The sequence below is a fragment of the Larimichthys crocea genome, chromosome III, assembly GCF_000972845.2.
Source record: "Larimichthys crocea isolate SSNF chromosome III, L_crocea_2.0, whole genome shotgun sequence".
NCBI lineage: Eukaryota > Metazoa > Chordata > Actinopteri > Sciaenidae > Larimichthys > Larimichthys crocea.
The window spans coordinates 50158757-50184226 of NC_040013.1; the positions used below are offsets into that span (position 1 = coordinate 50158757).

The window sequence follows — 25470 nt, forward strand, 5'->3', positions numbered from 1 at the left end:
CCTATTCTTCCCAATGCAACATGACATTTTAACTAAACATTTGCACTAACTAGTGGAGTGTGGGAGTTTTATTTGTTCTTGAGGCTTAGCATGACTCATAATACAAAGACGGCTACCTTTTCTCCATTAGCGCTCCCCAGCACATAGCAGCCCATGATGTGGATAAGGTTAGGCTCGGGGTTCAGCTTACTCATCAACCTGCTGAGCCGCCGCCAGAATCTGGACACACAGGAGAGAAAATCACCAACAAATAGGCAAGAGTGGTATAGGAAATGAGAAAAGTGGTGAGGGGGTGGTTGGGAAGAAGGTTAAGGTCAAAACTGAATGATGGTTTGACGAGAGGTATGAGTAATCACATGATAGTCACAGTTCTAAGCACAGTTCAGAGACAGAGGCAGAAATATAATATTGAGTTGCAAAAAACGCCATTTTATTTTGTATAACCTGTTGGTGGGTTAGGGTTATAATGATGGACAACATGACAGTACCTCAAAAGTAAAGCCAAAACATCACTATCACCACCTCCGAGTTAGGGGATGAGACATGGGCCAAACTAAAAACTCTAAGTATTCTTTCTTTCTATCATTGTATTTGTTATGTCGTGTTGTATAAAGAGGTTTTCACTTCATGATCAACAGCTGAGCCCTGCTTGAAACTGAGGTGGCTGTGTGTAGGGTTTTCAGACAAGATGGCACCGCCTGTATGCATGTGTAACGATGTTTGACTTTATTTTTGTACACTGCGAGGAAATAGAGACGAGTCAGCCATCTGTATATGAGTCTTACTGGATCATGTCTTCCTCCTTTTCCACCTTTGCGAAGGTGGCGACTTTATTTTTCAGCAAGTACAGATGTCCTGGACCTCCCTGGGGAAAAGAAAGTTTGTGTTACTATTCTGGGAAGTATAAAAGTCACCTAATTTCTTCAGATGGCGAGTGAACTGAAATCTGGTCTGAAGATCTGATAATGGCATACATCTATATCAGTGTAGCTAAAATGTTGTTTTGGTTTTGTGCAGCATAACATATTTGATATTGATTATACCTAATATATTTCAATAAGGCAGCAGGAGATGTGGGAGTGTTACATTATTCAACAGGACTGCAAATAAGAGCAGCATGAGGGAGGAACAATATCAACACGTATGAAATTTCAGGCCCTGCAACAGCAACTTCACAGGGAGCTGAACAAGATATAAATAATTTTATAGAATGAAAAGTTGAGCCATTTCCAGTAAATGCATATTGGCTAGACTTTGGCAGTCCGTGTGACCTGACTTCCTGTTAGCTCCCTGCACACATTCATGGTATAAATGATATAATCATTATGGTCACATCCTGATAATACATTTTCATTTTCGAGGCGTTTTTTTGCACCTCAGAAAAATATCTTTCCTGTTTTACAAGCCCTGTATTTCCACTGCTGACATGATTGGAAAAATGTCCTGCTCCTGTGGATTAGGTAGGGGGCATGAGATTGGCTGAAATGTGAGGGCATGTGACAACACAGCACTGTCATAAATGTGCCAGCAAATCACCATGGAGTTATTGCTCTTTTACACCATCACTGTGAAACTAGAGGACTATAGACTAGAAAGAAAGGATTGTTGTTTTTTAATTTAAGCTGCCAGCAGACAATATTTATCACAAAATATTATAAAACCTGAAGTATGTCAATTTGTGTGAGACAAAACATAACAAGGCAAGGAGATCAACTGATATCAGTTTATCTTTCATTACTTATCTGAATTATGGCAACCCAACACTAATTAAAACAAAATAAAACAACAATGTCACATTATTGCTCATGTCTCCTGTCACTCACCTGGCAGAAAATGAGCATGTTCCAGATTTTGCAGCCTTTTCTGTAGGCAGTCAGCTTCTTCTCGATTTCCTCTGGATGACAGACAGTAGGAGAGAGAGAGAGGTGTCACTTTTCCCACTCAGCTGTAATGGTGAGACACATAAATTGGCTGTCCCTCGGGATACGTGCACACGCAGACACAGACACACGTGTACGAAAACAATGAGTCATCTCTGCACTCCGGCAAGCTGAAACCTATTCTCATCCTCCTCATCATCTTTTCCACATGTACACTGGGAGAGTCATTTTCACTTGAGAACTAATGCTTGAAAAAAAAAAAAGACAACAACAACACACATGCGATACTTACCAAGGATGTCATCAAACGTGGCGTGTTCATGGTCCTTTAAATGGAAGATTAAAACAGAATTATTATTTAATTAAAGCTACTGACCAGAAATGAAATCAAAGTGAATGACCTGCTGGCTTTCTGCACATAATCTTGTTTTATTTACAACCACTAATGGAATCAGATTTCATTTAGATATTATTCTTGCTAATTTTGCTTTCATACAGTTTCTGAATTATTTATTGTGAAAAGGCACGCTTGTTATGTCATGGTGTGTTCAATACAAGAGCTACTCAATTTCTGCCAATAGATTCATCTGACTGACAAAACAAATCTTCCCTGCATGCACCCATCTGACAATGTCAGGCATTGGTCTGATTTGTCAGTATAAGCAATCATCAGGAGGTACATACACATCTATAAATTATTTGCAGGTGCTAGCTTAACAACTACCTACGCAAAAGGAAAAAAAAAAAAAAAAAAAAACACACCACCACACATTGGCTTGGTTGTACATTATTGCATCACTTGATGCATGTCAGCTGATGGCTGTAGCTTTTCAGTGTGAGACAGTCTAAATAAAATACAGGTATGTAGACAGAAACATGTTATAGCTGCTCTGGAGAGTTCATGTGTGTGAATGCTAGAAAATAAGAGTGTGTCAGCGCACATCATCCCCATCATCTGTGTAGCGGCCAAAGTGGTCTTTAAGGTAAATAAATAGAAATTGCTTTAAAATGCATAAATAGATAATAAATAATTTCATTTGAATTTGTAATTTCATAGATAAGTTAATTTCATGATTGAAATGATGAATATTTTATAGGAAGGTTAAAAGAATAAGAATTCATGTTTATAAGATAACTTGTTGTTTTGGATTAAAAATGTGTACTGTCGCTTTAAGGCTCACGAGCCGGCTTCCGTAGCCTCTCGCGCTTTTCATTGCAGATCGCAAGGAACCGTGGAAGCTAACAGTCTTCTTACCTGTTGCTCTTCAACTACCCGAGAGACTTTAAATCTTTTTATTTTCATTAGAGACGTTTTGTTAGTTCATGTACGTTTTGTAACTGTATTAAGAAGAACACTAAACTTCCGTTTTCATTTCAAGACGTTGTGGAGTGGATTTATTTCAATTACATGGACAAAGACAGTGGAAACATAACTTTGAGTTGGATAAGTATCAGCGTAAGAAATGGCACTTTCCTCGCGGTCTCACCAAGACTAAACCTCTATAATCTGTATACACAAGTTAGGTCAGAATCTGTTTACAGGAGTACATGTGAAGGACGTTGTATGGCGCTGTGTGGAGTCCTCATATGATGTCACTGAAGACTACCCCTAACTACTCCTAAGGTGCTGCTATGTGGCTGTTTATAAGTTCACCATCACTCCACATCTGCGTGTCAATAACCCTTCAGTGTGTGTGTCTGTGTCCTAAAATGGCCTCATGGTAAGGATGAGATAAGCAAAGTAGTATCTTAAATTTTCAATCATCTAAAAATGTTTTTTTTTTAAATAAACCTGAATACGGTGTTAAGCTGTCAGTGGATGCTACTCACATAAAGAATGGGGATGATGGAGGGGTCGTCCCTACGAATGATGTTGGGAACATATTCAGCCTTTGGGACCTTGGAGGATATTAGCTGTGGAAAACAAATAACATGCAGAGTAACCTCAGCACTATCGGGTCATCAGTATGTGCATCTTGATTGCTGTATTTAGTTTAACTTCACAGTCAATTTGAAAGTCAATTGCTTAGATCCTCACCATGATTTTAGGCGGGATGAAGTCGTCTCCTTCACAGGCCACTCTTTCTATCTCCCTCTCCTCCTCCCAGTCGCCATCCTCATCCAGCCCTTCATCTAGTGTCCCTGAGGAGGTCTGAATCTCGCCACCTGGCACACACACACACACACAGGAACAAAAGGCGAGATGAAAGGAAAACACAAACACGATTAGAAAGGAGAGTGTTCCATTTAAAAGCGGTGCACCTGTTATTCTGTTTTTCCAGCACAGGGGAAGGAGTTTAACTCAGACAGAAGACGACACAAAACGACACAATAACACTCAGCAGACAGCTACAAAACAAAGCAACAGGCAGACGGACAACAGTCCAAATGATGAGGATGGCTGTCTGGATGGATGGCAACAACACTGATACACAGAGTGGGAGTGGAGATGAGAGAGGCAATGAACAGATAAACTGCAGACACACAATGACATCAAAAACTAAAATAAGAGTTTGTTGTTGTGAGCTTCTGTGTGCGAGTGCACTAATATTTCATGTGTGTGTGTGTGCTTGCAAGTGTGTGTATAGATCATGTTAATGTATATTCTCCCACAACAAAATGATATTCATGTGTTTCTATGTAAATATTTCAGCATGAGTTGTGTGCATAACTAAAACTCTCTCCAGTCATGTGCTGATGTTTTGATGAGTTTATAAGTGTCTATATAAAAGTGCGTACTTTGTAGAATACGTGTGTGTTTTTGTTCGTGTGTGTGAGTGTTTGAGAGAACGTCGACTCACTGTCTCTGGAGTCATGCAGTGAATCAGGCTTGACGGGGGTGGGGTCACTCCACGAGCGGCTGAAACTCTTGGCTCGGCGATCGGCAAAGGCTGATGGAGTTAGGGGGGGGAAAAGAGTCACTCACACACGCATAACCACTCTACAAATGATCATCAACACCAGAAAGGTTCTTGTTGACCCAATATTTGTGGCTTTAGTGTTTTATAGTGTACTCCGTATGTGTCAGTGCATCGTGACATTACTGTTGCATGTGGTTGCAAGTGCAACAGAACATGCTTCTGATTAGACCTGCAGAATATGTGACAGCTACAGTATGTACTAGTTTCCATGGGGATTTCCATGAAATAGTTCCATTACTGTAACTAGTTAACTGTCAAGAGAAGAAATGGTGGAATAATAATGAGAATTTCTCATCACTACATTTACTACATAAAGCACAAACAATATTAGATGAACCTTAGTTCTGATGTTATGATGTAGAGCATGAATGCATGAAAACATATTGGCATCAGCACACATACATGCATAGAGATAGACTGGAAGACTTACTCTGGACCTTCATCCTGCGGCTGCCCACCATCCTAAGGTGTTTGCGGAAATTTCTACCATTTTAAGGAAAAGAAGAAGGAGACAGACATTGAGAATGAGGAACAGAACAGAGGAACAGAATGAATCCAACTTACAAGCACAGATGAATATAAAACAAACAAAAGGCTATTCTCATACCCAGAGCTGTGACTGATCGGTACCAAAATCAGCTCCTTCTTGTGCACATACTAATGTTTATGTTAGCATACATTATGCAAACGAATGTCTCAAAGTTCAGCTTTTGTCCTGCAAGACCCTTCTGCAATCATTTTGCTTTGTAAAAGATTTTAACTCACTCTGTGCTACCTCAGGACTAGAGTGTCACCACAAGCATTGCTGCACTGAGGAATAGTAAGAAATATATGAGTATGATTGACGGGTTCCTAATCGGTGAGGTCCGATCCGAGTGGCCTGCAGGTAGAAGCTCTTCCTGAGTCTCGAGGGCTCGCCTGGTGTATCTGGTATATTCTTCCAAATCATAGCAGGAGAAACAGGCCATGATTTCAGGTGTTGAGATCTGAAGTGTCTTGTGTATGTTCAGCCAAATTAATTGCTCTTTGTAGGGCACTGTGGTCTTGTTTGGTACCAGACACCATACAAGCCGGCGGTGTTCCCCCTCAGGACACCCCTGATGATGCACTAGTAAAAATTCTTCAGTGTCTGAGGTAATACCTATACTTCCCTCAGGCGTCTGAAGGGGGAAACAGTATCTGCCTCGCCATCCTCACCAGCCTCTAGTCAGGAGGCAGCTTCCAGACCAGCCCTCAGAGATGTGGACACTAAGGTACTTGAAGCTGTCCACTCGCTCCAATGAGAACTGGCCTTGCTGACATTCAGGAGAGGTTGTTGTCTTGACATCAGCAGGTCAGGTTGTCTGCGTACTTCAGATTGTCCTATTCATTGTTTTTGGTGACAGCTGTGCCATCAGCAATAATGTTGTTGGAGTCAAAAGTAGCTACACAGTTGTGTGTGATCCTTTACTTCCCATAAAGGATCTTTGAGCTTTGAGAACAGTCTGGAAGGAAGTATAATGTTAAATGCTGAACTGTAGTTGATGAACAGCAATCTCAAATAGCTCCTTTTCTTGTCCAGGTGGGACAGGATTGTGTGGTGGATGTGTGCATTGGCATCTTCCATTTATAGGCTAGTAAAGTAAGCAAGCACTATTTTGTCACCATTTATGTGAACTGTATTTTTGGCCATTGCTTCTGTTGTTTTACAAATGAAATCCACCACAGACTCAGTGAAACTAAAGTCCTAAAGTCCTGTTGTGTTCTGGTAGACTGCATAATGTGGTGCAGGTTGTAGGGCTGATTAGTCTGACTTGATCTCTAAATATATACTTTAAGTAGACTCTAATGCCTGCTAAATTACTATACAGTGCATACTGTGTACAAATATGTTTGATGATGAGATGACAGTGAAACTGATTTGGTACCAATCCTTTAATTATACATTGGGCTAAACTCCTAAGAGACCAGTGAAGTGCTTTAGTGTTTGAAGTTACTCAGACATGTCATATTACACTTTTTTATATAAACCCCTGCAAGAGAAGAAATCTTAAAAAGTAGGATCCAATCTTTCTATCAAATGCATGTTCCATCACCAGTAAATCACAGTTTCTTCTTTTTCTTTCCCCAGAACATTTCTTCTATAAAAGGCATTGTGTGACTCATGGAGAAAAGAGTGTGGGGCTGAGAGATACCAAGAAAAGGAAATCAGGAGAGGAAACAGAATAGAGAAACAGTGCTGAGTGAGTCTTCATGAAGGCTTGTCTGACTGTCTGATTGTGGTTCAGTGTAGTGCAAGTAGCTTGCAATCACTTACATTTGTGTCACTTATCCCGAAATGTGTCACTATTTATGTGAGGCTGAAACCAAGAGCTTCTTTTGAAGAGTAAAGTGGCACTTTACTGCATTATTACAATGGTGCTAAAAGGAACAGTTGATTAATTGGGAGCACCAATTAGTCAGTGAATATAGTGGTAGGGTGGCCTTTGTTAGTCTTTAAGGATCTTCAAATGTCAGAGAAAATAACCCCAGTGATGTCATCATAGGGTTATCTCAGCTTGAGCTTGGAGTCTACATGTTTTTAATGGAAAGCCTGTGTCACAAACTAGGAGCATGGCGTTTGAACGTGTTTGGTGTCCAACATGGCAGACTCCATGGAAGAGGATCTGTAGATATTAAGTCTTGAGTCACAACAGTCATGTAGATTGGAATGTGAATACTCACATACTATGTGCTAATCAGTAACAGTTAATGTGACTGTTCTGACTCCAGGTGGCTATCTGACAGTCACAAGACTCTGCGCTCTTGATTTGTGAACATTTGAAATGCCATTCCAGTGTCGTAGAAGACATTCTTCCTCATTATGACGATTATATTGGCCCCAATTAAACATTAGTTCTTGAGCTGACAGTCTTATGGAGTACTTTAGTGAACTAAATATGTAGTGATGTGAAATAGAGCCAAGTGAAACTGTGAAAAGGTTTGTGACAACTGATATGGCTGGTCCACAACCTGGTCCATCTGTATCCCACTACTGGTATCTTATTTGCAGCCACTCCAACACCAAATGACATCACCCAATAAAAAGCTAATATCAACCTTACAGATTAGTGGACCTTAACCAAACAGAAGCAAGGTTCATCAAAATGTCACAGTGAAATACAGAACACACATCCTCCTATGTGCATTAAAAGAATACATCTCAAGCTGCTTTGTATTCACAGTAAAGTTTCAAGGCAATTCTGGAAATGTTGATGTGTCACTGTTGATTGCAGGAGTCGTGAGGGCAGAGCCTAAAATAGAGGGATGACTCAGAGGAGAGGGGGATCCATCAGTCAGCCAGTGTTGTATTTTCATTCTGAGTGACAGGGCTTTTAAAATCACTAACACCCACGCTTCGAAACCACCAAGTCAAATTCACGGAGCGTATCTGCGACTGTCTCCCCCGATCCTCTCAGTTGGACTGTGACCTTTCCAAGTCCACGACAAAAAAAAAAAAAGTCTTACTTATTCAAACAGGCATAATTCGATTTGTGAACCTAACTGAGATGCACCTTTCTAATAAAAGCATTGCATTCTGCATGTGACACAGCCCGTATACTCTCTCTCTATCTCTCTCTCTCTCATACACACAGACACACTCAAACAATGAAAGGCATGTCTCAGCTTTAGTGGATGTGAGATCTATTGCCAAATACTGATAGATTTGTTGACTTTGAGTCCCAGCGACTAAGTAGTGAGCTTTAGCTCCGAATGGATAGACACTGCTCTTACACTTCAGACTTCAGGGAGAAACACTAATTAAACCTGCAGCCCACAGCCTCTGGGATTCACGGTACACACACACCACAGGATACTCATATGAGGTTTGTGGTGAACAGCAGTTGAGGACATTGCAATTATGTGTGTGTGACTGCTTGTTTCAAGAGTCAGAGTATCGACCTTTTCACATAAAATGAGTGAGAGGATCTAGATTAGTGAGCTGGGGGCAGCAGTAGCTCAGTGTGTATGCACTTGGCTAGAGAACAAGTAGGTGGCTGGTTCAAGTCCATCACTCAGGCACCTCTTGTGTATGTCTACATGTGTGTGTGATAAATGACAGACTTGTAACAATGAGGAATTAATAAGTACTTTCTTCTCCATCATTATGTTTTCAGACAGAATGGATAGAGACGACAGAAGATGTTAAAATATGCCTTTAACATTACCACTAGCATTGTTGAACGTGTCATAATGTGTCATTCTGTGGTATTTTTAGTGGAAGTTAGTGTGAATGCATAACCCAACCTTTTGCACTTGTATTTCTTGCGGTATATAAAGATGGACGACGAAAGTGAAGCCATAACATCTTACTCGCCTCCCTGGGGGCTGGCTGCAGTATAGGTCATAAACCCTGCCAAACTTTAAAAATATAAACGTCAATGTGGATTTTTCCCATAGGTAGTTTCTGTTATTTTAGCCAGTTCTTCTCATGCTGTTGTTGTTCGAGGATTTATTTTTCTGATAAGCTTAGTTTTTCATGATTTGATGCTATAAAAAGAGGGTTATGTGTCATGATTGACGGCTAAGCCATGATTAATTTGGCCAGGTGTATCGTGCTCCAAATAACTTCTCCAGCACAAGATGGCAATGTCTGTATCCAGGATATTTTCACCTTATTTTTGTACCGTGGGAGGAAGTGGAGATGCATCATCATTATTTATATACAATCTATGATTCACCAAAATTCACAACTTTGTCTCTGTGTATTGTATTGACCTGCCTATTGCTGTTCACCATCTTAATTCCACCTGTCAACCAGTCAGAAATAAGAGTTTCCTCTGACAATGGTACAGTGAGGTTGTATGTAATATATGCTACATAAATGCTCACATTTCAAATTAAAAGTCTGCCAGCAACAGGCTGAATTATGAGCTGCTTTTAGTGTGAAACATATAAACCTATTGACAGTGGCTTAACAGAGAACACATTTAAAAAAAAAAGTAAGGCCTAGTTCTCTCTGTATTTGAGGTACATCAGGGCCCCAGTCACTTTAAATGTGCAGTATACAGAGAGTATACAGAGATACGGTTAAAAGGTCAACTAAGAAAAAGAGATTTTATGATCTGATCTGGGACCGATGATGTGACTAGTCATGAAGGGTATTTCTTTGCAAGATAATAGGGTAAATGTAACAGGGGGGGTTTAGCACCACACAGGACAGGACAGGACAGCCAGGACACGGTACCTCTCCATCATGGTGGCAGCTTCCTGCTCTCTTTTCCGCCTCTTTCTCTCAGCAATGCCTCGGAAAGCCCTGCCAGGACGTCAAAGCATTAAGTGGTTTTGTGGGTAAGGTATTTGAACGCCTGACCTAAACACCAAAGACTTTTTGTCTGAACCCAAACTGACCCAATGGGTAAATATGACATTTAACTCAGAAATCATTTTACTAGTCTTAATCGTTTTAGTTTTCAGCTACATATGTATTTTATCTAGGCCTGACTAAAATGCTACAAAAACAAGTGGAATTGACCAGATGAAGCCCTTTAGGTCTAGTTGGGTTCGGGCATAAATATAAAGTTCTAGTCAGGGTGGGATAGGGCAACAATAAAGGTTTTAAGGTGAGGTGTATAAAAAGTCCATACGGGTTAGTGAGGGATTTGGTCAGATTTTAGGAGTGGTTAGAGTAAGAAGCACAAGTTTTATCCACCAGGGGCAGGAAGACATTGTGGATATTCCCAAGTAGTAACACACACACACACACACACACACACACACACACACACGCGCACACACTAGGACCACAATGCAAGATAGGGGTCTACAATAGAGACACTGAGGAAGAGCCAGGAAACCCTGCCTATCCCAATTAAGTTTCAGCATAAGCCATCCTAGTACTAATGACTGTCATCTTTAAGACTTAAGACTACATTTCAAACCATTAATTTGTGTGTGTCTCTCTGGATTTCCATTATTTCTCATTATACCAGTGTGTTTGTCAGTGTAGGTGTGCCTTTCCTAAAGGGGAGAGTAATGGCTCTGACAGGATGTCAGACATAATGAGAATCATCTGTGACAACGTATGTCAGAAATGAAGTCATGTCCTGCAGTCTGGATTTGACTGACAGACAGACAGCTGATGAGCTCTGGGACGACAAACAATAGGCTGAAGTCACCCAGAGTCTCAGTGCATATCATCCAAAAGCCTTCATAGCTCTGCACTGCTATTACATCACGTTCTCTCCTCCTTCAATTTCTGTTCCCTCTCACTGAAAAACATGTTAGAAGTGACTACAGCCTGTCACACCTTGCACCATCTGCCATCACCACAGTGCCGAAAAAGAGCTTTAACACCAAAACGTCTTTCTCTCTTGTGCCACAAAGCAACACAGCAGATTTCCCGCCAAATTCAACCAGAAACAAATGTACACATAGAATGCCTTTGCATATGTTCTTTGGGATTTTAACATTATTTAAAAATATTTCCATCACCCATAGCCTATATCCTTTTCTATACAGATCTATGTCATAACTTTAAATAAATCATGAAAATCACCAACATCAGAGAGCCTGACAACAGCAACCGTATACTGTGTATTAGCTTAGTGCTAGGGCTGAACAATTGTAAAACAACTGTAAATTGTAAAAATTAGAATTTTTTGGCCATTTTCACAATTGTGACATTTATCTTATACAGTATATTGTATAATATACAATTACTCCCTGTATTAATATCACTTCACAGTTAGTAGTCCAATTAAGGTTATGACTGCAAACTGCTGTTAGTATTGTCTCACAATGTAAACCTTTTGATTCATGACTAACAATCCCTAACTAATGATACTGCTTTGTCATATAGCTGCTTGAGCTAATGTTAATTTACATACTGACAGATTAAGCTCCTGCTAACCTGAAAACGAAGTGCTCGATCTGAGGAAGAGACTGACCATTGTGTTTGTTCTTTTTGATTTACAAAATCAACTGTCAACCTTTCCGAGTTATTAAATGATAAATGATTCTCTTTTTTTTTCCCACTTTTGTCTGAGAGTTATTGAGTACACACATCAGCATAAAGAGAACTTATTAACCAGATAACAGCAAAGAGTTGCCACTTTTCACAGCTTAAGGACAATAATAATTAATTTTCTATCACAACTAAAAGCATTTTGAAAGGTTAAGAAAGCCGTGGCTTATTCAAACTTAATGTTCAGCTCTATATAGTGTCTTTTTATGTAAATAGCCCCCCTGTCTTTTATTATGTTAAATGCAGCACTGATGCTAGATAGATGAATACATGTTATTACATATCCATCACTGTGATCTGTGACCACAATGAAATGTGGTCAGTCTGTCATAAGCTAATGGCTTCAGACAGACATTAAGTGTGTGTCATCACTGTTGCACTGTGTTGCTGTGTATTACATGGGAGAACACTTCTATTAAGCAGTTGTCATTATTCAGGTACACCAATGCTTCAGTACTTGAACATGATAGTCTATTTATGCAACTCATGAATGTAGAACATTCCTGTGTGATCAGTGTGGCTGGTCCTCATTTCATACAGTACGTCCTGCACCATAGTTGACTACTGAGTGAATCTATAACTTCAAACACCCAGTCCAGAAGACACTGAGGCTCGGAGGGTTAAGGACACAGCAGACTGAATAGCAGAAAAGCCACATGAGGAAAAGGGTTGAAGACATGTTACCTAACTGACAGAGTGATAAGACAGGAGAGCAATGAAGAAGAACAGTGGGGGTGGTTGAAAGAGTTACTCACGATATTCTACAGTCGTGGTTTGGAAAGCAGCCACATAGAGAGGAGAGAAGGAAGAGACAAAATGAAAGAGAAGTTAGCAACAGGGCCAGCCAAATACTCACACACACATCAGAGACTGCTTTATGTTGCAGTTCTTACTTTAACAGAGGATACGGTGGGCAGAAAAATACTCACCTTGAGTGGAAAAGTCCTGACTATGAACTCAAAATATCAGTGAGCAAGAACAGAATGTTTGTCAATTTAGACTACACACTGATGTCAATGGTGATAAGAAGTGAGACGTGACAGTACAGGACAGATGCACATACACCTGATCTGATTCAAATCAGATTAAGGACTGACATACAGCAGACATACTGCATTCAACCACTCATGTTCGAGAAGAAATACACTAATTGGCCAGTAATTTTAGCCAAAGGCCAGTGTCAGACTGTGTATCAGTCGGAACCTCATGGCCAGAGAGAAAAAAAACAGATGGAAAACGGGAGGAAAGACGGTGACACATGGACAGAGAAGAGGGAGCGTGGGAGAGACGAGGGGAAAGATCATGGTGGGTGAGCTTTGTCTGTTTGAGGGTCATAATTATAAGATCTGGGTGATAGGTGATAATTAAGTGGGCATGAAGAAGAGAAGGCACTTGTTCGTGTGTGTGTGTGTGAACTGTCTAGACCAACACACATTCTCTGTAGAGACAATTGACCAGATTTAGAAAGTATATTTTCTAACTCTGATTAAGATTCTTGACAGAAGTTGATGTAGTTTATATATTTAAATGCAGGGATAGATTGGGTCACACCAGCATGCTCATTGGGCTGAAGTAAATCCATGCAGTTTGTCCTGACAATGCTGACAACAAAATGCCAGGGGGAGTAGATGGTTTGGTAGAGAGAAATTCAAAAGAAGCTCTGTGAGCTGTTAGCACAAGCAAAGTGTTAGCCACAGTAGTTCACTAACTAGCCATGCGAGCATTCACTATGTCACCTTCTAGAAACAAATATTTTGCTCAGACGTGGAGATGAATTTCACTGTGCGAGGTGGTGTGACTGAGATAGCATTGTCATGGAACACTGAAAACCTTCCATAGAAAAAAAGAACTGAATAACTGTCTTTTATACGTGTGTGTATAATGGTGCTGCACATTAATTAACAAGTGTTTCAATATCCTGTTGGTATAAGACAGGATATTAATGAAGGACATTCACTGACAAGTCTAACGTGATATCTGTGGGGGAGAGGTTTTATTCACACACACTGACATTTTGATGTTCTGCTACTTATTTTTAAGTTTACCAAAATGATTAGTTTGGAAGTCTGTGAATGTCAATATTATAAAGATATCAAATCAATTCATTCAAATCTTATTTTTCAACATGATGTTAGACAAAGGTAAAATAACTCTATTCATACATTACATTAAAAGACAAATATCATCAGAACATTAAGCTTGAAAAGATGAATTTGAGTCTTTCAACGATTATGTTACTAATCATGAAAATGTTTTTCATCAATGTGCTAAAATCAGGATATCATTCAAATTGAATGTTCATTTTGCAGTTTTGATTTGAAGTTTATGTTTTCTTCAAAATTGAAAAGTTGTTTTAATGTTAGCTTTTTTATGAAACAGTGGACAATATTTGTCAAAAGAGTTTTCACTTTAATTTTATGCATTTTTAAAGATGAAAATGAACATTTATTCCAGTCATATAATAATTCACTACTATAGTAATTATACTAAAATCAGATTTCAAAATTGACAGCCAGTGACTTCCAGAGAAGAGAACTAAGATTGGTCAATACATAATGATAACAAGTTGAACTGGCTTCATGTGAAATGTGTGAATGCTCATTAAGATTTTGTAGTAATATTTGAGCTGTCTTGGAAGTCTTGGAAGGAAAAGGCTGAACCATATTCTGCCAACACGAGGGCAGTGCAGTACGACTGTGTGGTGTACAGAGTGGGAGTGAAATTGGATTTCCATGCCATACTCACGCCTGCATGGTGGTGGTGGCTGTCTGAAAGCTGAACATATTCTCTTTGGGGAACCAGCTATTAGGATTGTCCTCTGCGAACACAGGAAACAAAAGGAAGGCGTGATATCAGCCAGCAGAACATTCAAACATGGGCCTTACAATTAGCAGAGGAGGTGAGTGAATGCATAATGCAAGTGTGAAGTGAAACATCTGAGGGTGAATGGAGTGAAACACACCTTGTTTTAGTTTGATTTAATTTAGGGTATAGTCACTTCTCACACTTGTTACTACACAATTTCTAGGTGACACATGAACCACAGAGCTGCTGACATGACAAATATTCTATTTGTTTACCCCTGTCATCAGTAGATGCTTTGTCTTCGCTGTACATCCTCTCCAGTTTCTTGCGGTGCTTCCCTCCATCTCGTGGTGATGTGTCCAGGTCCAGAGAGCGCTGACTTTGGCACGGAGCCCGAATACAGGCCACGCAGTCTGGGGTGTAGTCGTCCCGCGACCCCCCTCTCCTCATCCCCCAGTCACGGATGTTGCTGGCACTCCCTGAGCTCTGCAGTGGTTGCGATGAGGATGGCGGGCCTCCGTGATGCTGGTGGACATGGTGATGATTGCTGCGGTGATGGCTACTACGGTGATTGCTACTGCAGGCGGCTGTGGCAAATGGCTGGCTGGTGCAGGACGGGTTCTGGTTGACAGAGCCCTGGGAAAGAGACTGCTCTCTTGAACCCTTCAGCACCTCCAGCTCGAGGCTCTCCTCGCTGCCACGGCCTCCCAGGGTCATCCCTCCTTCCTTGGTGATTGTGTACACCTTGGCCGGCTTCACCACCACGCTCCCCTCTGGGCCTCTGGCACCCGGTGGCTCCTCTGCGGAAAGGCTGCGCTCAACAGAGAGTCGACGTTTGGAGGGGCCCAAAGGTGCTTGAGCCTGGAGGGTGCTGACCTGAGGCTGTGGATGAGCACTAGGATTGGAGGGGGTGGACTGGTTGGGTTTAGCTATAGACAAACAGCGGCTCTGTGGTGGCAGATTGTTGTTATGCAAGCGGCTGACGTCTGGAGAGTCACAGTTCTGGCCTGGGAAGCTGTCAGACAACAGATGATCTGGAGAAGAGGGATGGAAAAAAGAGAAGATGAAAATAAGTAACAATAAAGCGATCACAGTGACAGATAAATCATGTTGTCTGTAATGTATTGAGCTTTTTATAAAGAACCACATAAATAACTAAGATATAAATGTGAATGAACACAGAGACAAACATTGTTTCTTGCATTTTGGGATTTGTAGCTTTGGCAGCAGAGCAGTACCAACTTGTGAGCCAACAAAACCTTCAAGAGGACGAGGAGGGAGAGCAGAGAGTTGGCAGAGTGGTGAAAAAGAGCAATGATGAACTATTTAGAAAATGATTAGCTTGTACAGTGCATGAGGGGCTTTGGCAGAAACAAAAGCTCCCTCATCTGGAGGCCTTAATGCTGACAAAGTCCCTGGTATTTGCTGGTTTCGAGGCACGTGCCTTCAGCAGTGTGTAAAATTGATACCAACAACCAGTTAAATGCATTTTTACTGCATCTGTGCCACTGCATGATGAGGATGTTTTGTTTTTCTTCCAGCTGTGAGGTCATGCTGTATGTATTCTGTTCCTGATTATTTGGATAATACAGTATGTACCCATGCATCAGAAATAGACAGACATTTGTGACTAGAATGTGGGTGTACTGGCTGGTGTAAGACTGTTCGACTCATGATGTTGGTGTTTCTTGCTGATGTTCAGTGTTGGTTGCTAAATAATGATTTTATTTCCACAGTGTGTCACCTACCTGCACCGTTGCGGTTCTCTGGATTGGTGTTGGACAGGTATTCTCCAAATGCTCTGGCTGCTCTGTAGAAACACAACAAGAGAAGTGGTTAACCTTTAGGCCAACAGCACACAGACACAAAGTATCTGGGTTTCACCGGATACTCTCTACATAAACTCATTCTCTGAGCTTTTTTATCTGTCTTTTATCTTCATTGGTGACTACTGTCATTACATGCTGCCACTCAAGTAGATTACTCCCCCACAGAAGGCTGTAAGAAGTGTTTTTATTGTTAGTGTCCTGAATCCATACTCTGTAACATACTCTGTCTCTTGCCAGGGTAACAGCGTGTTCTTATATAGTGACTGGAGGACTTAGAAACAGCTTGGAAGCTCCAGCTTGCCTCCCCTGCACAGCTGATAGGCCCCATAGGGCATCGTGACATTGTATGTGCCAGCAATAAAAGCCAGGAAATGAATGTAGGCACGTATACATGCTATTAAAGCACACATACTGGCAGAATGTGGCAGGCTGTCTCAGGTACATAAAACATAATGTTCTCTCTTATACATAATTCTAACAACACTGCTGGTCTCAGCCTTTAGCTGTGTATCACTGGATTTTTCAAACATTGAAGTGACCCACTGTGGACTAAAACACAAACATGTGATGGACTGTTTTTAGTCTAAAGCACCTTACACAACTAATAAGTGCATCCATTTTGAGAAATGGTGGACATAAAATGCCATGTCGTGTACTCTGCACTGCGGGACCACATCTGTGTGGCATAAAGTAAAGGCAACACTGGTTCAATATAGCAGCTATGGAAGGTTAAATAAATAAAATTAATATTTTTGCATATAGTATTTCCATGTATAATCAGGCTAATCAACATTGCAACCTCTGTATATGTATATGGATGCTGCCCAAAGTGTGAATTCTAATTGTAATAGTAAATTTTAATTGCTTATGTAATTCGATGAAGGGCATAATACCTGCATAAGAGTTGTTCTCTCCTTATTAAAAAATAAATAAATAAAAACAAACAAATAAATAAAAACAAACAAATAAAAAGTGCTCATGTGAAACCAGAATTTTCCCAGGCAAATCAATTTCTGTAATTCCAGGTCAGTACTGGTGTTTCTGACTGGTACAATATCTGTGTGCGTGGGTGGGCAGTCACTTCACTTCCAACAAGCATTGCCAATTTATCCACTTTCTTTCTACATCAACCATTTCCTGACGTTTTCCAAAAAATAAACATCTGTCAACAAATCTAGCAATGTTTTAAGAAACTGCTTTCTTCTCTCTTAAAGACAGTCTCAGTGAGACTTTAGAAGAGTTTCTCAGTGAATGTGCTCTCATGTGACTCTCTAAACTGTGTTCACTGTGTAAGACAGAGCAGCAGCACATTCTGTCCACCAGTCGGCAGCCAGACAGAAATGTCAAGGAGTGTCTGTGTCCCTTTTGACCAATCACTGATCTAAACCGTCTAGGGAACTCCTCCTTTGTTTTTATTCTTTTCTTTTATTAATTAACTTGACTATAGAAATGGTCTCTGTATATGTTTACTCCAGTGTGTGGATCATGACTGTTGACACTTATTATATATCTATATGTCTATGGCTGCACGACGTCCACTACGCATATTACTCATTATTACTACCATATCTGCTACTGTGATACTGTCATTTTATCATTCATTGTGATTCATTGTCATTTTGTCAGTCATTGTAATTGTACAATATGTTTGTGTTGATTTGTTCTGTACACGTGACATCCATTGCACGTCTGTCCGTCCTGGGAGAGGGATCCCTCCTCTGTGTCTCTTCCTGAGGTTTCTTCCACCTTTTTTCCCTGTTAAAGGTTTTTTGTGGGCAAGTTTTTCCTCACTCGAACCGAGGGTCTAAGGACAGAGGGTGTCACTCCCTGTACAGATTGTAAAGCTTTGTGACTTTGGGCTATACAAATAAAATTGATTTGATTTGATGTAAAGATTATAAATTACATTCATGGATGCACATGTATATTGATGATATTACATTACATCAATTAAGAATTTTTGTTACCTTAGAATTATCCTTTTTTATCTACAGAGGGATTAGGTCCTCCTCAACAGTCTTGTAGACTACATGAGGCTTTGATGTGTTTCAAACACCAACACAGCTCTAGTATCATTATATTTCCTCACAGTAGAAAAACAGTTTGTAAGATTTGGCAGTATCTGGTAAAAACTGAGAATTTAAATTTCAGTTCAATTTCATTTTATCTTTGAATTAAATATTCTGAAACTGGAACAATATAAGTATAATCCTCATTTGTACTACAGTGTTGTACTGGTGTGTGATATCTTGTTTTATAGTCAGATACAGATTTCTCCTACTGAAACACCCACACACCTACATCATAAAATATATAGGCCACACACACATTACAGTATACATCATAAAAGATATAGGCCACACACACATACATTACAATACACATCATAAAAGATATAGGCCACAGATCTATAGAGAAGGTGTAAAGACTGTAATCACTCTCCTCCCACTGACTCCAACCTGGCATTCCTGCCATCTGCACACACACACACACATCATCAGAGTGTGCATGTGAAGCAGCATAAAAAATAAAGAGACTATAGACACACACACACACACACACACACACACACAATATGCTTTCTACATGCACACAGGCATAAATCCTCAAGGGGGGGGGGGGGGGGGGGGGGGGGGGGGGGGAGGGGGGGGGGGGGGGGGGGGGGGGGGGGGGGGGGGGGGGGGGGGGGGGGGGGGGGGGGGGGGGGGGGGGGGGGGGGGGGGGGGGGGGGGGGGGGGGGGGGGGGGGGGGGGGGGGGGGGGGGCTGCAGTGAAATGGAATTGCTGTGTTGTTGCTGTAGCCTATATGCTTCTGTGCTACGACACTCTAAGTAATTAAATATGAGGCGGCACGTGCAGCAGTGGTGCTCCCTGTGAAAATTCCCCTCCTAGCTTGGATGACGGGAGAGCAGGAGGAGCGAGGCCACAAGGAAGCAATTGCAATCATCTCTGCTCTATCTGCTTGACTCAGTGCCTCCTTCCAATAAAAAAATAAAAATTCCATGGGCATGAGAGTAAAGGGATGTCAGAATATACTGTGGTTTGGAGAGGACAAAACACTGCAGTGCATCCCAAACAAACACACAGTGAACTTATGTAGAGCATAATGGGAAATCTTATCAGCAGTGCAATTTCAATGCAAAGCTGCAGTGCTCCATAATCACATACATGAGACCAAATTCTCCATGTGCTTAGAATTCAACTTCAAACTTCATTTTGACAAAAGCTAAAGAAGTTAAATCATTCTAAATGGTATAATTGGTACTACTGATTTACTGCCCAGACCTAATATAAAGTACTGCATGTAATGGCCCGTCCCATGTCTTAGGATATTTCATATTGTTTGCCAATGAACAGCTGTAGTTAAAGAGCACGCTGGCCAGGTCTAGAATATTTTTGCACTAGTCCTAATCTGCCCTTCTGCCCACTGTTGTACACGACTGTCCAAGAAAACTTGAAAAGAGAAATAAAGATCTCTTAGCATGTTATCTTTGCCTGCTCATCAAGACGACTATATGTTCAGGCAGTTTATTTAAAAGACATTGTAGCATTGACATGTTGCTCTAAATGGTGTGTAAACTAATCCTCACTACAGGTTCACTGTAAGTGAATGGTGGCTCTCAGCCAATAAGGTACGATACCTTCTTTAATTTTGGACTCCGTGGCTCTACACTCCCTCAGAGGTTATTGATGTTACAATTGTCCCCATGAGTGAATCTACTAATTGCTGTGATTGCACTGGAATAAAGAATGCACATGTGGCTGAATGATGTTAATTATTCAGAGTCAAATTTGAACATGAACAATTTTTGGTGATAAAACCTTAAGAAATTATTTACCAACTCTGCAGGGTCCCTCAGCTCTGTGCAGCATTTTGGCATCTATTTATTTAGTTTTGATGGCCTGAAACTTTAATGCTCTGCTTCACTGTCACTGCTCTTGTAGGCAGCTGTCTGGAGTGAAGAAGAGACCAAAAATTTTTGCTAGGTGAACAGAAGCTTTCATCCAAATGTATGGCCGTGTTGCTCAGTGTCTCTTATCTGTATAAATAGCCAACTGTTTGCTGAATATGGTTATGGGATGGTTATGGTTGTTGTGTTTCTTCCCTAAAAGAATATTAATGCAAATTCACACTTGCATTACTATTCACATAGTGACCTTAAAAATGCTTAATTTTGTTATAATATCAATAGCACTAATAAACTAAAAGACCCTAATTGTCCCAAATCATATTTAGGGAATTAGGGTTGCTGTAACTACAGCAGACATTTTGACTCAACAGAAAAAGCACAGGTGGACACTTTATGGTTTAATATTTAAGGCCGGTTCTATTTAAGTGGAGCAGCTCATTGCAAAGAATTTGTGCTTTAATTAAATTTTTTCACCATGAACTAATTTTAGTATTAACTTTTACACTTTTACTCATCTTAAATTAATTCCTAATTTTAACCGAACCGAATTGGAGAGAACTTGATGACATTCATTCAAGTTACACATACAAACCCGTACGCTTACACACTGTACACACATACTCATACACATACTCATTCTGCAGCCACAGAGAACGCTCGACATGTACCCTAAGTGGCCTTTTGATAAGCTTTATCATGGCAATCAACTCAAATGCTTTTTTTTTTTGATAAGCTTTATCATGGCAATCAACTCAAATGCTTTTTTTTTTTTTTTACCCCAGAACACGCGCCTAGATGTGTTATACGCTTTGTGTTTTAAAACATAACGTGTCTTTGGAGAGTTTTAGCACATTAATTATACACAGTTGGACTCCATCCGGCTGTGCCTCATCTTGCCTTGGCCCCACGCAGCTACTGTGCCAACCACTTTGCTCTGTGCTTTAGGAGTTTTATCCTACTGCATGTTTTCAGCCATGTGACATCAGGAGGGGGAGGAGGGAGTGGAAGAAACACGGTGACAAGAAAGAGATGTGTTTATAGGACCAAAATAGAAAGTAAGGAGGGAGTGGGGAGTGGGATGGAGAAGGGAGGCATAATAGTAAGGAGAGTGTAAGGAGTGGGGGGTGGAGTGGAGGAGAGAAGACATGTGATCCAGATACTAGATTATATTTTGCTTTTATGAACACACGCCGGACTTCTTCTTTCTCTCCACATGTGGAGGACTGAGAGGATGTATATATGAGGTACATAGCAACATATAGATGCCTGGGGACACATTTAAATCTAATGGCACAGTGAAGAAAGCAACAGAGCTAGAGGAGCCTGTCCTCTACTAGTTTGACTGAGTGGTTTTGCTTTTGTCCATGAGTACTGAAGTGTGTATTCTGTAAAGCATTTTGTGCAGACAGTAAAGGCCAAGTATTCTGTGAATACATGGTTACCTAAAGCACATGCGTATTTTTGCTGCTATCTGTGTACTTCAATTTATACGACATAATGACTATTTAAAGTAAATTTTGCTACAATTCTTACATACTTCATACATACTGGTTAGAACAGAGTGTAAGAGTCTAACTGCACCTGTGTGTTACCAGCCAATCCTTTCCCATTAAGAAAAGTGGCCTTCTGGGTAACCTAGCCAGTTAGCAGTTAGGAGACTGAAGTCTACTTAAATAGACTAAAACAGGTCTCCTAAATATATTTTGGAGCTGGCGTGCTGGAAGTAATGGGATGATTTATCATCTTTACGTGTGATATTTTTGCAGTGGTGGAAAAAAACTCCATGCTAGTGATTCCACCAGAATCGTGTTTCAGATGTGCCCCAGAACATCTCTCCGCTCTGCACCGCGGAGAATACGCAGCCGGTCTGTTTTTGATGGATGCCACTGCCAACCACACCAAACGGCACAGAACAGATCGAGCCGGTAGGAAGTCGACACAGAAAAGGACATAGAGAATCAGGCCAGTTTTTCAAAATAAAACAACCTGTGCAGACTTCTGATAATAAAAAATAAAAAACAGACAGTTTAACTATGTAGCCTACTTACTCGGTAGAGGCACATAAACCAAGGAAAAATGACCAGCCCTAATAAGAGTTCACACACGGAGATCATGCCCAGTGGAATATAATATATGTTCTTTTGTCAAATTCAACAAATATCTCCTCACAGTCTGTTCTGGAAAAAAAAAAACTATTCCAGCCATTCCAGGCATGATCTGTGTGTTGAGTAACATTAAATGACTTGCCCACAGACATTAAGCATATTTGTAAGTTTGTCAGGATGTGGTTGTTGTTATGAAATTTTCTTTCTAGTTAGGTCACGCAATGTCACGTGTGGGCCTTGAGGTCCTCAGCAGTGTTAGTGGGTGCCAGTCTATCTCAACACTGTGGTGGCCAGGGTCGAAGAGACCTATTGCTGCCTTCTTAGACATAATAGATAGCTTGCTGTTAATGTTCCAATCTGCGTAAACAGACATCTGTGTCTCCAGACTAGAATATGTTGACAATAACACCTGCATGGGTAAGACATTCTCTTTGACTAATTCTGGGCGTGTAGTATTTGTGGTGTTATCTTGGGGTTTAAAGTCGATCCACCAGGATGAGTTGGGCAGAATGTGAGACCGACTCAGGCACTTCTGATGAACTTTGAGAGTGTCTCTAATTCTCCTTGGCCAAGCGTCAATAAATAATACAGCATAAGACATCAGAGGCTCCTGAACACTTTCTGAACTCCTGAGCTCACCAATGACCTTTGACTTCAGCAATGTCTCCACAACAGTTGTGATATCAGCTGTAGTAACAGGAGCACCTGTGAGTGTTGCTGTTTGGAGCTGGTGTGTTGGCTCTGGGAAACCTCTTACTGTGATCGCGGTTCACTCTATATCATGGTATTGGATTTCTCCATAAGTGCATACCCTACCTTCAACCTTCTCATGTGTGCTGTACTGTGGTTCACACACATACATTAGAAGCAGAGCCTATGAAAACTACATTTGATTTGATGTTTATTGTGTTTTTTGTAACTGCATTCAAGCATAAACTAAAACATAAACAAACAACTAAACAATACATTGTAAACACAGGTGCAACAGCCATTTTTCTTAAAACTGAGGCTGTGTCATCATCGGTCTGTGACTCCATGTTTCACTGTGACAGGCTGTGAAATGAGTGCAGCCTCCATAAGCAGCTGCAGCTGACTGAGGAGGTTTGTTAAAGTTTTGACCCTGCTGTGCCCTCCATGTTCCATCCGCTGGCTCGATGGTGATCAGTGATACAGACCATAATTAGCCCGATCAGTGAGCGGACTGCCGGCCATCTTCTGCTCATCTGTCTGATTTCTATTGTTAACAGCAACTCGTTCTAGCATGAATAGTTATTAAATCAAACTCACTGGCTGATCTTCTGCATCTATTGCTGCATTCATCTCTGCTGTCAGCGGTTATGTTAACTTACATTATAACTTTAACTGACAATTGACCTTTTCGCTAAACCCCTCCCCTGAATAGCAACTGTCAGTCACATTACACCTAAAGGCGATGGGTGTGTTATTAGCGTTCTACTTTATATTGTGTTGTAGGTTGCAAAACAGAAAAAAAACAGCTGTCCAGGAGAAACACATCCACTCTTTGTGGATATGGCAATATGTGAGACTTTGTACTGAACTGATTCTGAACTGAACTGAACAAAGCCTGTTTTTGTTAAGTTCTGTGAGGAATCAGCTATTAGCTGTTGGTTTCTATCCACTGAATGTGTCTGCTTTTTCTATAACTCACTCTGAATTGAGTGTTTTGTCAGAGTTATTGTTATCTGGGGTTACTTTATTGTGCACTCTCCCTCATGCGCATGGAGCAGGCAGGTCACAGTACATCACCCACCAGCTCTAAGCTCTCTTCCAAATATGGTCACATCTGTAGTTATAAAAGCCTCATTCTATGGTAAAAAATACTGATTCTTAATTTCAGATGTCTAACCCTAATGAAAACATAGCTCCCTAATTCTGACACACTGGATAAATTAAAAGACAGCACCAATTCTGTTTCTGACATAAGATTTATACAGCGCCAGTTGGCCTGTGTCCACCATTCACTCTATGACTGTGTTCTCTCTGCACTACACACACTGAGAAGGTTGGCTGATGACTTCATTAAGAGACACTTGGACTGCTACACTCCACTGATAACAAAGGCCACGTCAGGCAAATCCCCATATCTCCCAAAAGGCTGTAAATGAGTTCATCAATAGGTGCTGGGGGGGGACAAGAGGTCAAGAAGAGGACAAGAAGATACTTTCTAATGCTCCTGCCGACATATTTCACTTGTATTGGCTTTTATTAAGCATGGCACTGGATAAGATGTGTATTGTCAGTTATCACTACCACTACTAACCATAATATACAGCATTTCTCTGGAGAGTGGACAGGTTGTCCACAAACTTATCACCAGCTAGAGATGCTAAAGATGCTCCAAAAACATTAAAACAGAACACATATATACACATACTGATAGACACAGACACACAAACACACACACACACACACACACACACACAGATGTTTTGAAATTCTTAATGTTGAAGACATTGAAGAAATCTGTATCGATGAGCATTATTCATTGTCAGATGATTGAAAAGCAAATTCATTCATGTGTGCTCCAACTGTCCTGACACTGAAGCAGCTGCTAAAATATATATATATATATATATTATATATAATATATATATAATATGTTATATGATATAATATGTTAAATGTGTTTCGGGGGGAGTTTTAATATGCTACAATGGTCTACATCTTCAGTAATTCGAGAGGCAGATGTACCTTGATAAAAACATAAATCTTTAGGACAATTGAATATCAAATCTGACCTAACCCCACTGCAAGAAAGGAAAGTTGATGCTGGATCATTCTGCAAAACCTCATATTTCTTTCAGTGAAAATGTTTTTGAATATCCTTGCCTTCATTTTTAAATTCTTTAATCTACAATATCTGTGCATGGCAGTGAAACAGTGAAGAGATGTGACATTTGGGTCTTCTAACGGAATCCTGACCCTAAAAACATATTCAAAGTGGTTTTAATGAGGCCCAACCTGAACTAAGATTTGTGTATTGCCTCTCTCACAGTACAGAATGGAGACATGCT

The 25470-nt window shown here is 40.6% G+C and overlaps 1 protein-coding gene and 1 long non-coding RNA gene across 3 annotated transcripts in view; one reads left to right on the forward strand and one right to left on the reverse strand.

Moving 5' to 3' along the window:
* nsmfb (NMDA receptor synaptonuclear signaling and neuronal migration factor b) overlaps nt 1–25470 on the reverse strand; it is a 40579-nt gene that overhangs the window by 9474 nt on the left and 5635 nt on the right. Inside the window, exons 2-14 of one of the 2 annotated variants that reach the window (XM_027278534.1) lie at nt 16340–16401; nt 14867–15625; nt 14532–14604; nt 12542–12547; nt 10008–10076; nt 5232–5284; nt 4682–4771; nt 3919–4046; nt 3711–3794; nt 2173–2206; nt 1824–1894; nt 786–865; nt 117–219 (exon numbers count right to left, since the gene is read on the reverse strand). In XM_027278534.1, coding sequence (XP_027134335.1) covers nt 117–219; nt 786–865; nt 1824–1894; nt 2173–2206; nt 3711–3794; nt 3919–4046; nt 4682–4771; nt 5232–5284; nt 10008–10076; nt 12542–12547; nt 14532–14604; nt 14867–15625; nt 16340–16401 — 1612 coding nt within the window. The remainder of the gene's footprint in view (nt 1–116; nt 220–785; nt 866–1823; nt 1895–2172; nt 2207–3710; nt 3795–3918; nt 4047–4681; nt 4772–5231; nt 5285–10007; nt 10077–12541; nt 12548–14531; nt 14605–14866; nt 15626–16339; nt 16402–25470) is intronic. The other variant, XM_027278536.1, reaches the window with a different exon arrangement.
* On the forward strand, nt 3119–4622 carry LOC113745718 (uncharacterized). Its single transcript, XR_003462342.1, has 2 exons — nt 3119–3601; nt 4163–4622. It is a non-coding gene; the product is annotated as an uncharacterized LOC113745718 (long non-coding RNA).